Source organism: Mobula hypostoma (genome assembly GCF_963921235.1).
Source record: "Mobula hypostoma chromosome 6 unlocalized genomic scaffold, sMobHyp1.1 SUPER_6_unloc_1, whole genome shotgun sequence".
NCBI lineage: Eukaryota > Metazoa > Chordata > Chondrichthyes > Myliobatiformes > Myliobatidae > Mobula > Mobula hypostoma.
In genome coordinates this window covers 267,534-282,068 of record NW_026948118.1, presented here as the reverse complement: position 1 = coordinate 282,068, position 14,535 = coordinate 267,534, and the positions used below count along the sequence as shown (strand labels likewise).

General features: G+C 41.2%; 1 protein-coding gene across 2 annotated transcripts in view; it reads right to left on the bottom strand.

The window, feature by feature from the left end:
- Positions 1-14,535, bottom strand: part of LOC134341134 (ADP-ribosylation factor-like protein 13B) — a 67,214-nt gene that overhangs the window by 29,399 nt on the left and 23,280 nt on the right. The window contains exon 4 of one of the 2 annotated variants that reach the window (XM_063038906.1): positions 13,116-13,365. In XM_063038906.1, coding sequence (XP_062894976.1) covers positions 13,116-13,365 — 250 coding nt within the window. Of the gene's footprint in view, positions 1-9,944; positions 10,045-13,115; positions 13,366-14,535 lie in introns of those variants that run through there. The other variant, XM_063038907.1, reaches the window with a different exon arrangement.

Sequence of the window (14,535 nt, the reverse complement as noted above, 5' to 3'; positions counted from 1 at the left end):
GCCAGCTAAGAGTCTTTCAATTCTTGTTTGGGGGATCTTCACCCATTCTTCCTTGCAAAAGGCTTCTAGGGTCGTGAGATTCTTGGGCCGTTTTGCATGCACTGCTCTTTTGAGGTCTATCCACAGATTTTTGATGATGTTTAGGTCGGGGGACAGTGAGGTCCATGGCAAAACCTTCAGCTTGCGCCTCTTGAGGTCATCCATTATGGATTGTGAGGTGTGTTTAGGTTCATTACCCCGTTGCACAAGCCATCCTCTTTTCATCGTCAGCTTTTTTACAGACGGTGTGATGTTTGTTTCCAGAATTTGCTGGTATTTAATTGAATTAATTCTTCCCTCTACCAGTGAAATGTTCCCCGTGCCACTGGCTGCAACTCAAGCCCAAAGCATGATCGATCCACCCCATGCTTAACAGTTGGAGAAGTGTTCTTTTCATGAAATTCTGCACCCTTTTTTCTCCAAACATACCTTTGCTCATTGCAGCAAAGAAGTTCTATTTTAACTTCATCAGTCCACAGGACTTGTTTCCAACATGTATTAGGCTTGTTTTAGATGTTCCTTTGTAAACTTCTGACACTGAATTTTGGCCACAATGGGCAAAGGTATGTTTGGAGAAAAAAGGGTACGAAAGGAAGGAAATATCATCAAAAGAGCAGTGCATACAAGACAACCCAAGAATCTCACAGAACTAGAAGCCTTTTGCAAGGAAGAATGGGCGAAAATCCCCCAAACAAGAATTGAAAGACTCTTAGCTGACCACAAAAAATTTGTGGGCAGAACTGAAAAAGTGTGTGTGAGCAAGGAGGCCTACAAATTGTAACCTGACTCAGTTACACCAGTTCTGTCTGGAGGAATGGAACAAAATCCCAGCAATTTACTGTGAGAGGCTTGTGGAAGGCTATCCCAAAGCGTTTGACCCAAGTTAAACAATTTAAAGGCAATGCTACCAAATACTAACAAAATGTATGTAAACTTCTGACCCACTGGGAAAGTGATGAAAGAAATAAAAGCTGAAATAAATCATTCTCTCTATTATTATTCTGACATTTCACATTCTTAAAATAAAGTAGTGATCCTAACTGAGCTGAGACAGGGAATGTTTTCTAGGATTAAATGCCAGGAATTGTGAAAAATTGAGTCTAAATGTATTTGGCTAAGATGTATGTAAACTTCTGACTTCAACTGTATATAATAATCTCAGCAATTAGGCTTCAAAGGAAATTTTATACACAAATTTAGACATGTTTCTATGAAACAACATATTTTTGCATTTTAGCTTTGAGCATAATTTTAAAAAAAACCTCTGCTCGCATCTGAGCAGCTGTCCATGCCACAATAAGGCCACCCTCGGGTTACAGGAGCAACATCTTATATTCCATCTGCATAGCCTCCAACCTGATTGTTCCCCACTCTGGCCCCTTCGCTCACCTTCTCTGCCTATCACCTCTACCTGGGTCCCCTCCTCCTACCCTTTCTCCTATGTCCACCTCTCTCCCATCAGATTCCTTCCTCTCCCTCTCTTTACTTTTCCTACCCACTTGGCTTCACCTATCACCTTCCAGCTATCCTTCCCCTCTCCCTACCTTTTTATTTTGTCATCTCTTCCACCCTACCCCACCTCTGCATTTCCCATCCTCAAGAAGGGTCTCAGCCTGAAATGTCAACGGTTCATGCATTTCCATAGATGCTGCCTGACCAGCATCTTGTGTGTGTTGCTTTGGATTTACAGCATCTGCAGAATTTATTGTGTTTAAGATTCATGGTAAGTTGATGCAGAGCATTTTTTGTGCATAAAGCTGGTAGATATTTAAATAGAAAGAAAAAAGAAATTAGCTTTATTTGTCACATGTACAAGAAAACACTGAAACAGGCAGTGAAGTGTATCATTTGCATCAAATAAAATCAGCAAGGATTGTGCTACGCAGCCCAAAAGCGTCATCATGCTCCTCCAAAACACTGATTTTATTTGAGTTTCATATTTCAAGTAATTTTGAAATCTGCAATAGAATATATTTTTCTCTTACATCAAGCACTGTACATTATAAAGACAATTCATTTTTAGAACAAGGTAGGAAATTGAGATGTCTCAGGGCTGTTCTTACATTTTGATTCTTTTTTAAATATTGTTGCATCCGACAGTTTAATTCTAGATTAGCCTACAATTGTATCTTTCTTTGCATTCTAACAATTAAAATACAAAGCATAATTCTAGAAAGCTCTGTATGTTTCTTTGCTCTGAAATTACTTACATAAGTGCATACTCATTGGTTAACATGGCACTCCCAGTATCGCATAGCTGCTTTCTAATTGGTTAAATCTTATCTATAGATTTAAATGGATTTTTCCTTATCCGAAGGTATAAAACAGCTGAACACAAAGCAGCGCCGTCTTAAACTTCTTGAATTTAAGACTTCTGCTTCTAGCTCCTGCTCCTGTTTCTTTCAACACTTAATAAAATGATCGTGAAGGAACAAGTTTTGCCCCTATTTTCTAACTTCCGAAAGAACCTTGGATTTAAACATCAAAATCCAACAAGTGGCGAAGTCAGCAGCACGGTTGTGGAGACTTAGAACTTGCAACAATCAAAGCCAAAAGTGAAATTGTCAGCGCCTAAACAAAAGCGGTAAAAATTTCCTCTTTATGTTCCTAATTATCTGAGAGAGAATTAGTTCTGACTTCAACATCGTCAGATGGGTGTTAGGAGTGAGGACTGCTACACTGCTCTTTTAAAGAAATGCAACTCGGTAGATCTACGTGCAAAACTGGTAGAGTGTGGATTAAATATGCAAGCTGATAGACTGTCAAAAATGAAATTTATACAAGCAGCGGAGCACAGATAAACAGATAATAAATTTGCACAGGTCAGCAGAGTGCATGAGAGAATTTACATACTTACAAGCTGGCAGAGCATTAAGAGAAAAAAATAAACTTGGGTTGCAGGACAACTTATTAAAATTTTGGCTGTAATACTATAAATACTTCAAGATCACCAAATAATAAAAAGAGTGTACAAATTAAGATCGAATTAAAGCAATGTCCGAAGTCGAAAAACCAACTACACAATCTCCAGTTACATGGGAACAGATATTTGAGCGTTTGAGCTCGTACTTGAATAAAACATTCCATTTGTTAAGTTTAATGCGAGAAACTGGACGGAATATATGATCAATATTGAATCTAATGAAACATAGCTCCTAAATGATACCATGAAAGCACGGAATAAAATCCAGAAAACACCTGCTACTGATTTAGAGATAAAACCGCATGGTCAGTATGATCAAATGTTGAAGCGATTCAAAGAGATAACAGGACAAGTAAGGTCTTTTACTAATCAAAAGAAATGCGAACCTTGCTATAAACTACAGAAACAGCATGATAAAGACAGTTATAAAGCATAAAAAGCAAATCAGTGCATTAACTGAACAAGCAAAGAGCAATACACTTGTAGGATTTTGTGAATAAAACATGAGTCATTTTATGAGCTTGAAAGCCGCAACCCTTTACTTCCATTACAAACAAAACCAAAAGCAGTTGCCTTACACTGACATTATTATGTCAGACACCATCTCTTAAAGTGAACACAATTAATGAAGTGGTTTGTGAATTATGTAGAGTAGTTTCTATTTATGAACAATATGTAACAATAAATAATTACTTCCGTAGTAATTCAATTGAAGTGTATTCTGCCGAGCTCAGAAGCAAAATAAAACGAAATGTAAAAAGTGCAGCCACGACTTCAAGTGGGTGGTCCTGCCAATGATGCTACTGCTAGTGCTCCGCCCGAGGAAACACCTACTTCTGAAGCTCCGTCCAAGGAATGAAAACTCACATTGAACAATTGAGTCTCCCCATACAGCACCACCATCCAAACTCTTGAGAATCTCACCTAATATCGGACAGACTCCAGAGATAGTGACACCACCTGAACTCTGAGGAATTACAGGATGGACGTGACAAAAACGCTATAGCAGCCCTGACCGACTCAACGGAGAATGACAGTGATGGAACAATAACATTGACAGCTATGTTACAGCTTGCTCCAGTGAAGACCAAAGGAGGGAAGACACGTAGGACTGAAGAGGAAACCAATGTAAATCAATACATTGACCAGTCAGTGACAGATCCATCAACAATTGCTTAACTACTCAAGTCTGCTGAAGGACAGCAAGTCCTCAAACTCTTAGTTAAGAGCAACTCAGTGTTTCAAACTTTAAAGGTGACATTCTGTTCTGCATCTGCATTGTATCCCTGATACAGGTAAACATTTACCCAGTATGTCAACAAGAAACACGTGATGGCAGTCTCAACTCAGAACATGGAGACTGACAGTGTGCTGTTGATTGTTACTCCAATCATCTGATTCTGTACACCGATGAGTAAGTGTGTGCCTCCATGTACCCCGAAACAGCATCTTTAACAATCAACTCCAACATCTCCCAACCACTGACGTCAGGCTAACTGGCCTATAATTCCCTTTCTTCTGCCTCCCTCATTTCTTGGAAGAGTGGGGTGATATTTGCAATTTTCCAGTCTTCCAGAATAATGTCAAAATATAGTGATTTTTGAAATATCATTAATAATGCCTCCACAATCTCTTCAACTACATTTTTCAGAACCCTCGGGTGTAGTCCGTCTGGTCCAAGTGACTCAACTACCTTTAGACCTTTCAGCTTCCGAAGCCCCTTCTCCCTAGTAATAGCAACCACACTTACTTTTTCCCTGACATTCTCAAACTTCTGGCATACTGCTAGTGTCTTCTCACAGTGAGTACTGATGCAAAGTACTTATTACATCTCCAGCATCTTTTTCCAGCAGTCTAGTATCTACTCTCGCCTCTTTTACTAATGTTAAAACATTTGGCATCCTCTTTGACATTATTGGATAGTGTACCTTCATATTTCATCTTTTTGCTCCTTTTTGCATGCAAGGGGAATAAGTGCTACACCTGCCCCTACACCAAAGGATCACTACCATTTAGGGGAGATTTGATAGAGGTATATAAAATTATGATGGGTATAGATAGAGTGAATGCAAGCAGGCTTTTTCCACTGAGGCAAGGGGAGAAAAAAACCAGAGGACATGGGTTAAGGGTGAGGGGGGAAAAGTTTAAAGGGAAGATTAGGGGGGGCTTCTTCACACAGAGAGTGGTGGGAGTATGAAATGAGCTGCCAGACGAGGTGGTAAATGCAGGTTCTTTTTTAACATTTAAGAATAAATTGGACAGATACATGGATGGGAGGTGTATGGAGGGATATTGTCCGTGTGCAGGTCAGTGGGACTAGGCAGAAAATGGTTCGGCACAGCCAAGAAGGGCCAAAAGGCCTGTTTCTGTGCTGTAGTTTCTATGGTTTCTATGGCATTTTTAGTTGCCTTCTGCAGATTTTCAGAAGCTTCCCAATCCACTATCTTCCCACTATTTTTTGCTCTATTATATGCCATCTCTTTTGCTTTTACGTTGGCTTTGACTTCCCTTGTTAACCACGGTTGTGTCATCCTGCCTTGTTGTTTCTGAAACTGTAATGCTGGCATCGGGAAGCATGGCTCCTGGTACCTCTGTGCAACAGGCAGAACAGAAAACTTTGATCGAAGCCTGTAAGGAAGATCAGCGAATGTCTCCACTGATTCCTCCAACCTGAGCACGTAAGGGGAATAAGTGCTACACCTTACCCTACACCAAAGGATCACTACTATTTAGGGCACCAAACAGTCCTTCCAGGTGAGGTGACACTTCACCTGTGAGTCTTTTGGGGTCATATATGGTGCCCAGTGCTCCTGGTGTGGCTGCATATATAATCGGTGAAACCCCAACGTAGATTGAGAGACCGCTTCACCGAGCACCTATGCTCAGTCCACCAGAAGAAGCAGGATCTCCCAGTGGCCACCCATTTTAATTCCACTTCCAATTCTGATACGTCAATCCTCTACTATGGCGATGAGGCCACACTCAAGGTGGAGGAACAACACCTTATATTCTGTCAGGGCAACCTCCAATCTGATGGCATGAACATCAATTTCTTAAACTTCCAGTAATGGCCCCTCACCTTCACCATTCCCCATCCCCTTTTCCCTCTCTCACCTCATCGCCTCCCTCTGGTGCTCCTCCCCCCTTTTCTTTCTTCCATGGCCTTCTGTCCTCTCCTATCGGACTCCCCCTTCTCCAGCCCTGTATCTCTTTCAACTTCCCAGCTCTTTACTTCATCCTTCCCCCTCCTGGTTTCACTTATCACCTTGTGTTTCTCTCTTGCCTCCCCCATCTTTTTTTCTCCAGTCCTGTAAAAGGGTCTCGGCCTGAAATGTCAGCTATACTTTTTTTCCCATAGATGCTGCCTGGACTGCTGAGTTCCTCCAACATTTTGTGTCTGTTGCCCTGATCAAGAATGACCAGTTAATACAAGAACTCATGAATGTCATAATTCAAGTAACGCAAAGAAACTTCCAGAGCTTTCCAGAATTATACTTTGTATTACCACTAGAAGCATATTAAACTGAGCATTGGTTTTTCCATACCACACTGTAATGCAACCAGTTAGGATACTCATCACTGATCATCTACAGAAGTTAGTCAAAGTTCTTGGTGTCATGCCAAATCTACACAAACTTCTAAGTAGAGGTGCTGTTACACCTTCTATATGAAGACCCAGGATAGATGCTCTGATATGTTAGTGCAAAAGAATTTAAAGCAACTGACCCTCTCCAGCTTCATTCTCTAATGAGGGATGTCTCATGGACCTCTGGCTCCTTCCTGCTCAATAATCAGCTTTTTGGTTTTGCTAATTTTGAATGAGAGATGGTTGCTGAGGCACCATTCAACCAGATTCTCCATCTCCCTCCTACATGCTGATTCATCAGTACCTTTGATTCGACCAACAACTGTGCTGTCGTGAGCAAACTTAAATACGCCATTGGAGCTGCACTTAGTGACACAATCATAAGTATAAAACGAGTAGAGCAGAGGGCGAAGCACACAGCCCTAACATGCATCTGTGCTGATGGTGAGCATGCAGGAGATGATGTTGCCAACACAACACAAAATAATCTGCAGATGCTGGGATCAAAGCAACACTCACAACACGCTGGAGGAACTCAGCAGGTCCGGCAGCATCATTGGAAACGACGAGTCGACGTTTTGGGCCGGAACCCTTCGTCAGGACTGGAGAGGGCCTATGCCCCTTCCCTCTACAGTCCTGACGAAGGGTTCCGGCCTGAAACATCGACTCATTGTTTCCATGGATGCTGCCCAACCTGCTGAGTTCCTCCAGCGTGTTGTGAGTGTTGAGATGATGTTGCCAATCTGCACAACTGGGGTCGACTAGTGAGGAAATTAAGGATCCGGTTGCACAGGGAGCTACCAGGATCATGGAGCTTAGTGATGAATTTCATTGGGGACGACAATGTTGGATAATGAGCTGTAGTCAATGAAGAGCATCCTGACATGTGCATATTCATTGTCCATGTGTTCCAGAATTGAGTGATGAACCAATGAAATGGCATCTCTGGTTGATCGGTTGTGACTGTAGGCAAACTGTAATGGATCCAGGTCACTCCTCAGGCAAGATTTGATATGCTTCATGACTGACCTCTCAAAGCATATCATCACAGCGGATGTAGGTGATACAGGATAGTAGTCATTGCGGCAAGTTGCCATGTTCTTCCTGAGCAATATTATGATTGATTCCTGCTTGAAGTAGGTGGGTACCTCAGATTGCTGAAGTGAGAAGTTGAAGATGTCCAATCTCTTACTTTGGCAATCTGAGGTAGTTTTGTAATGAGACTTGCACAAGTCTTCAGTACTTGGCCAGTTACGCTGTCTGGACCAGATGCTTTCTGTAAATTGACCCCCCCGCCGAAAGGATGGTCTCACATCGGCCTCAAGAGACTTAAGATCACAGGATCAGCAGGAATTGTGGGGATTCATGAAGATGTCTCCATGTTCTGTCAGTCAAAGCAAGAATAGCTTTCAGCCTATCAGGGAACAAAACCTGGTTACTACGGAAAGCGACGGAAGAGATTATGTGCTTTTAGTGATGATCTTTGCTTGCACACAGGCCACACGAGTAGTGGTACCAGAGGAAGGCAACTGCTATTCCTTTGTAAAAGAAAAGCAATTGGAATTATCCTGGGAATTATAGACCAGTCAGCCTTACTTCAGTGGTAAGCAAACTATTGGAGAGGATTCTTAGAAACAGGATTTACAACCATTTGAATAAACATAGCCTGATTAGGGATAGTAGGCATAGCTTTGGGGAGGGTGCGGGCGGCAGCAGGTCCTGCCTCACAAGCCAGACTAAATTCTTCAAGGAAGTGACAATGAAGGTAGAACGGTGGATACAGTATCAACATAAATGAATTTTAAGAAGGAATTTGACAAGTTTCCCTTAGGCAGGCTCATTCAGAAAGTCAGGAGGCATTGGATCCAGGGAATCTTGACTGTGTGGATTCAGAATTGGCTTGCTCACAGAAGGCATAAGGTGATAGTTGAGGGGGTGTATTCTGCCTGGAAGTCCATGACTAATGTTCCACAGTAATCAGTTCTGGGACTCACATGCTTTGTGATATTTATAAATGACTTAGATGAGGAAGTGGAAGGGTGGGTTAGAAAGGTGCAGACGACACAAAGATTGGTAGCACTGTGCACAGTGTAGAAAGCTGTCGTAGGTTACTAGGACATTAATAGGATGCAGAGCTGGGCTGAGAAGTGCTAGATGGAGTTCAATCCGGAAAAATGTGAATGATAAACTTTGGAAAGTCAAAGCTGAAGGCAGAGTGCAGGACTAGTGGCAGGATTCTTAGCAGTATGGAGGAACAGAAGGATCTTGGGGTCAATATCGAGAGATCCCTCAAAGTTGTCACGCACGTTGAGAGAATGGTTAAGATGCCATGTGGTGTGTTGGTCTTCATAAGTCAGTGGTTTGTGTTCAAGAGCAAGAAGGTACTGTTGCAGCTTATAAAACTCTGGTTAGACCACGCTTGAAGTATTGTTTCAATGTTGGTCACCTCATTAAAGGCAGGATATGACATTTACAAGGATGCTGCCTGGATTAGAGAGCATGCTCTATGTGGAAAGGTTGAGTGTGCTAGGGCTTTTCTCTTTGGAGCAAAGAAGAACGAGAGGAGATTTGATGGGGATGTTTAACTTGATAGGACGCATAGTTAAAGTGGACAGCTAGTGCCTCCCCCCACCACAAAAAATGTGGAAATAGCTAATAGGACAGGCCAAAATTTTAAGATGATTGGAGGAAAGTATAGGGGATGTCAGAGATTGCGTTATTTAAAAAACACAGAGTGGTAAGTACATGAAACACACTGCCAGGGATTGTGGTAGAGGCAGATACATTAGAAACTCTTAGATAGGCACAAGAATGAAAGAAAAATGGAGCACTATGTGAAAGGAAGGGGCTAGACTGATCTTAGAGTAGGTTAAAAGGTTGGGAAAACATCATGGTCCATGGGACTGTACTGTCTGTATTGTTCAATGCTCTAGGTTCAAAACTGCAGTCCCTTTTTATGTGCAAGTAACAATCGGTTCAACGTTACTTTAAAGGCGCATTCTAGCCTATCTAATCAATTTCAAAGCTTTTGCATTTAAAGAGAAATAGAACTAGAAGCAAAATCAGGTTCAACGTCACTGGCACTTGTTGCGAAATTTGTTGTTTTGTGGCAGCAGTACAGTGTAATACATAAAAACTATAAATTACAATAAGTACATATAAAAAAATTAAATAAGTAGTGCAAAAAAGTGATTTAAAAAACCATACTGATTTAGTGTGCATGGGTCCATTGTCCATTCAAAAATCTGATAGCAGAGTGGAAGAAGCTGCACCTCAAAACATTGAGTGCATGTCTTCCAGCTCCTGTACTTCCTCCTCGATTTTAACAATGAGGAGAGGGAATGTCCAACGTGAAGGGAGTCCTTAATGATGGATGCTGCCTCTCTGAGACTTTACCTTTTGAAGGTATCCTGGATGCTGGAGAGGCTAGTACCCATGATAGCGCCAGCTGAGTTTACAACTTCCTGCAGCTTTTTCTAATCTTGAGCAGTGGCTCTTTCCATATCAGATGATGATACAACTTGTTAGAATGTTCTTCATGATACATCTGTAAAAGTTGGCAATTGTCTTTGGTGACACACCAATTCTCCACAAACTCCTAACGAAATACAGCTGCTGTTGTGCCTTCTTTGTAATGGCATCAATATGTTGGGTCCAGGATGGATCCTCAACAATGTTGACATCCAGGGTCTTGAAACTGCTCACACTTTCCACTTCTGATCCCTCAATGAGGACTGGTGTGTGTTCTCCTCACTTCCCCTTCCTGAAGTCCACAATCAATTCCTTGGTCTTACTGGTACTGAGTGCAAGGTTATTGCTGTGTTACCAGTCAATTTAACTCTGATATTAAAGACAATTTCTCCACTTTGGATTTCTTGAGTCATAGAAAAATACAATACAGAAACAGGCCCTTCAGCGCATATAGTCCATGCCAAACCATTTAAACTGCCAATTTCTTTCGACCTGCACCGGGACTATAGGTACTCCTACCATCAATGTATGTATCGGAACTTCTCTTAAACATTGAGATCGAGCTTACATGCACCACCTGTGCTGGCAGCTCGTTCCAGTGAAGAAGTTTCCCTCATGTTCCCCTTAAGCTTTTCACCTTTCACCCTTAAGCCATGACCTCTAGTTGTAGTCCCACCCAACCTCGATTTAAAAAGCCTGCTTGCATTTACCCTATTTATACCCATCAGTGTTGTATACCTCCATCAAATCTCCTCTTAATCTTATACATTCCAAGGGATAAAGTCCTAACCTATTCAATCTTTCCTAATAACTCAGGTGTATACAGGATAAATATCAGCACAACTATAGTACTGATTTTTCCTTACTTTCTACACAAGGCCGGAGTTAGCTTAGCAATTTTATATGATTTCAGATATTTGACACTTGATGCTGTTTATAGGCAAATGAAAAATGAATAATGTCACAATTGCATTACGAGTTCTTTTCACAGACATGGTTGACCAAATAAAGGCTTTGCCTTCATCAAACCATATTTCATTCTTTTAGCACGCTGCTAACTTATTATTTTACCAGTTAAATGCTAGATTAAATTAGGAGATAAAAAAGTAGTTTACAAGGAGCTACTGGATTTCTGCAGTAACCTAAAGCCCAAAAAATACCCAGGGTCACACACTACTGGAAACTGTAGCAGTCATATACAAGATAGGATAAATGAATGAACAATAGGGCATTGGTAATAGACAAGCTTGATTCAGTACGCCACGAGCATCTGCATTTCCAGCTTCACTGCTCTTAGTTGCACTGGAAATGAGGCGCAAACCTAATTCCTAATCGATAGGCCCTCACGACTTTCCTGGCCATAAATAGCAAACTCTGCCTACAAAAATGCCTAGTACCTAAAGACATCAAATTACTGTGAACATCTTCAATATTCATTAACATTCAGTATCAGACAAAATCTATTAAAAATTAATAAAGAAACATTTCCCCCAAAAATCTAATTTTAATGCATTTAAAGACTAAAACATACTTAAACACAACACGCTAGAGGAACTCAGCAGGTTGGACAGCATCCGTGGAAAAGATCAGTCGACATTTCGGGCCAGAACCCTTTGTCCTGACGGGTTCCGGCCCGAAACGTCGACCAATCTTTTCCACAGATGCTGTCTGACCTGCTGAGTTCCCCTAGCGTGTTGTGTTCTAGTGTTGCTTTGACCCCAGCATCTGCAGATTATTTTGTGTTAACATACTTAAACAGAATTAATCAGATTAATTACACATAACCTACATTACTGTTTCTCTCAGAAACATTCTTCTTCACTGGAATCAACAGAATCACTACTTTATCTTCGAGACTAAAATGGAAAAATAGTCTGCTGACAATATTTACCATTGTTACTGCTGGGAAACTATACGAAATTGGCAGTCTACGTCAGAGTGTAGTCAGAACAACAAAGCGAGAACCTTTCAGGAAGTTTATCACTTCTGCATTCACGTGAAATTCCCTCAAGAGCGCTCTGAATTCTCAGTCTTATCCCTCCCGCCAACAATAACTGTGCCCACTGACACAACTTATTCCATTAATTCTGTAAAGATGTTTTGACAATGAGTCAGCTATTTTACTGCAACACACAAGTCATCTAGAAATGAATAATGAAGTGGTATGTAACGCTCAGTTATATTGGCTCGTATATGTCCAGGGGAAATCCCACCCAGCACCTGCCTCAACGCTTCCCATGGAGTCGGTTACCGCCCAAATCAAGCCCAAACATCAATCATCAGCCAGCACACCCAGTAAATTTTACCAAGTACACTTTATAGATATTACTAATTCTATGACATTAATATAAATTCGATACAGAAAAGGAAGTAATGAAAAAAAAGCCGCCAACACTTATCAAAGTCCAAGTTCTTTGCACGCAACTGTTGGAGCTCAATCGATTCCGGACGACCACCCGAATCCTGTCGACTCACGGCTCGGGATCACCCGAAGTGATCGACCGCAGCCTCTCCGCACGTCCACCGTCCTCCTCGTCTCTCCTCCGACTCCCCGCCAAAAACCCCGTCCACAGTCATATGATACAGCATTATATCCGAAATCAAAACGATACATGACCACACATTGGCTAATAGCACCCTGCTATCTATAATAACCCAAGCAACTGTCTAGCTAGAGACTTTCTCAGCATTCCCCAGTATAACATAACAAAAGAAGCCATTTTAAATTTAACAAAAAAAAGAAAGACCCAGTACAGTCAATATGAAATATTACATTGTAAAACTCAGCTGTCAACATGATAATTGAAATGTTTGCTTTTCTCCTTTGTTTGAATTTATTAAGCTGACATGATAAATCCAATGCCTTGATCATAGTGGCCCAAGATCAAGTATTTCCATTCTGTGCCCTACAGCAAAGCAGGAAATTTTGCAATTGAGTCCAGAGAAGCAGAGGAGCCCAGAGATTTAGCTACTAGAGATTCAGCTTCTTGCTATCAGACATAATACTGCACTGTGTGTTATTACTTTTCCAGGAATTGGAGGAAGTAAACATTGCAAAGAGATAGGCTTTGTTTTATATTCAGATGAGACACTTACACAAGCACAGGTTTTCCAGAAATCCCAGGATGCCTTATGACGTCGGTCACAGCTTTTTTAACTATTTCCATTCGAATAATATCACTGGAGTCCACAACGAAAATAACGCCAAAGGATTCAGCATAATAGTTCTTCCAGATAGATCTGATATTTCTCCCTCCACCTAAGTCATGAATGGTGACTTCGAATTTCCCCTGTTTTATATCAACTCTTGAAAACCCCACCGTTGGATCTGTAAAATATGGAGGCTCTGTAAAAAAAAAACAAAAAAAAAATTTAAGAACTACAGGTGTCAGAAATATGAAATAAAAAAACAAGAAAGCATTTAAATGTTTAAGCAGAGGAAGCATCTGTGGGGAACAGCATCTCAAAGACACGTGGGTTGGTAAATTAATTGGCACTGTAAACTGCCCCAAATGTGTAGATGGTGGAACCTGGATCGGCTGGGGTATAGAGGTAGACGTTGATGAGAATGTAGGAAGAATTTTTTAAAAATTGGGTTAATGTACGACTCCTGGAAATGGGTGGCTGATGGTTGGCATGGACTTGGAGGGTGGCATCTCTCTATGTATATTAGATAACCTGAGGACATCTTAACTCAAAAGCAAGTCCATTCACTCAGCATTCTCTGATCTATACCATTCCTAAGCAACAGATACATTTTTAAACCCTCATCACCATTTCGAATCTTTCTATAATTGCATCCATCTTCTTTTCAGTAACTTCTTCAGCATTCTCCCTCAGTATGTCTATATATGGCTTCTCACACAAGAAACTTAATTCCACTTCACCAATGGCAGCTATACCTTCAACTGCTAAAGCTCTAGAATCTCCTCTTTATATCAAGTTCAAATACATTTATTATCAAAGAATGTATAAATTATACAATCCTGAGATTTGCTTGCTCACAGGCAGCCACAAAGCAAGAAAGCCGAAAGAACTCAGTTAAAGAAGAAAAGTAAAAAGACCAACACCCAATGCGCAAGAGAAAGAAAAAAAAACACACACAAATCATGCAAACAATTGAAGCGAACAACAATATTCCAAACCAAAATTGAGTCCTCAGATCTGAACCACGGAGTAACCTGGAGTTGACCCAAAGCTTTGCTGAGCAGTTAAACATATTAGCAGGCACAGAGCACAGCAGCCAGGGCAGTCTTCATAGTCTCAATGCTATGGAGAGGAGTGACCATCACAGACAGTGAGCAAAATTGGCCATCACCCCAGTTGCCAACACCCTATCTTTCCAGTCTATTTGGGCTGGTGTTTAAATTGACCAATTAACTAAATAGTGAAAGGCTCTGGAACCCGGGTGAAAGGAGTGACCATCACAGAGAACAAGCAAGAATCTGCTCTCGCCTCCGATCTGGGTCAGCGTTTAAATTGTCTAAACAGCAAATTGTACCTCACACTAGGACAC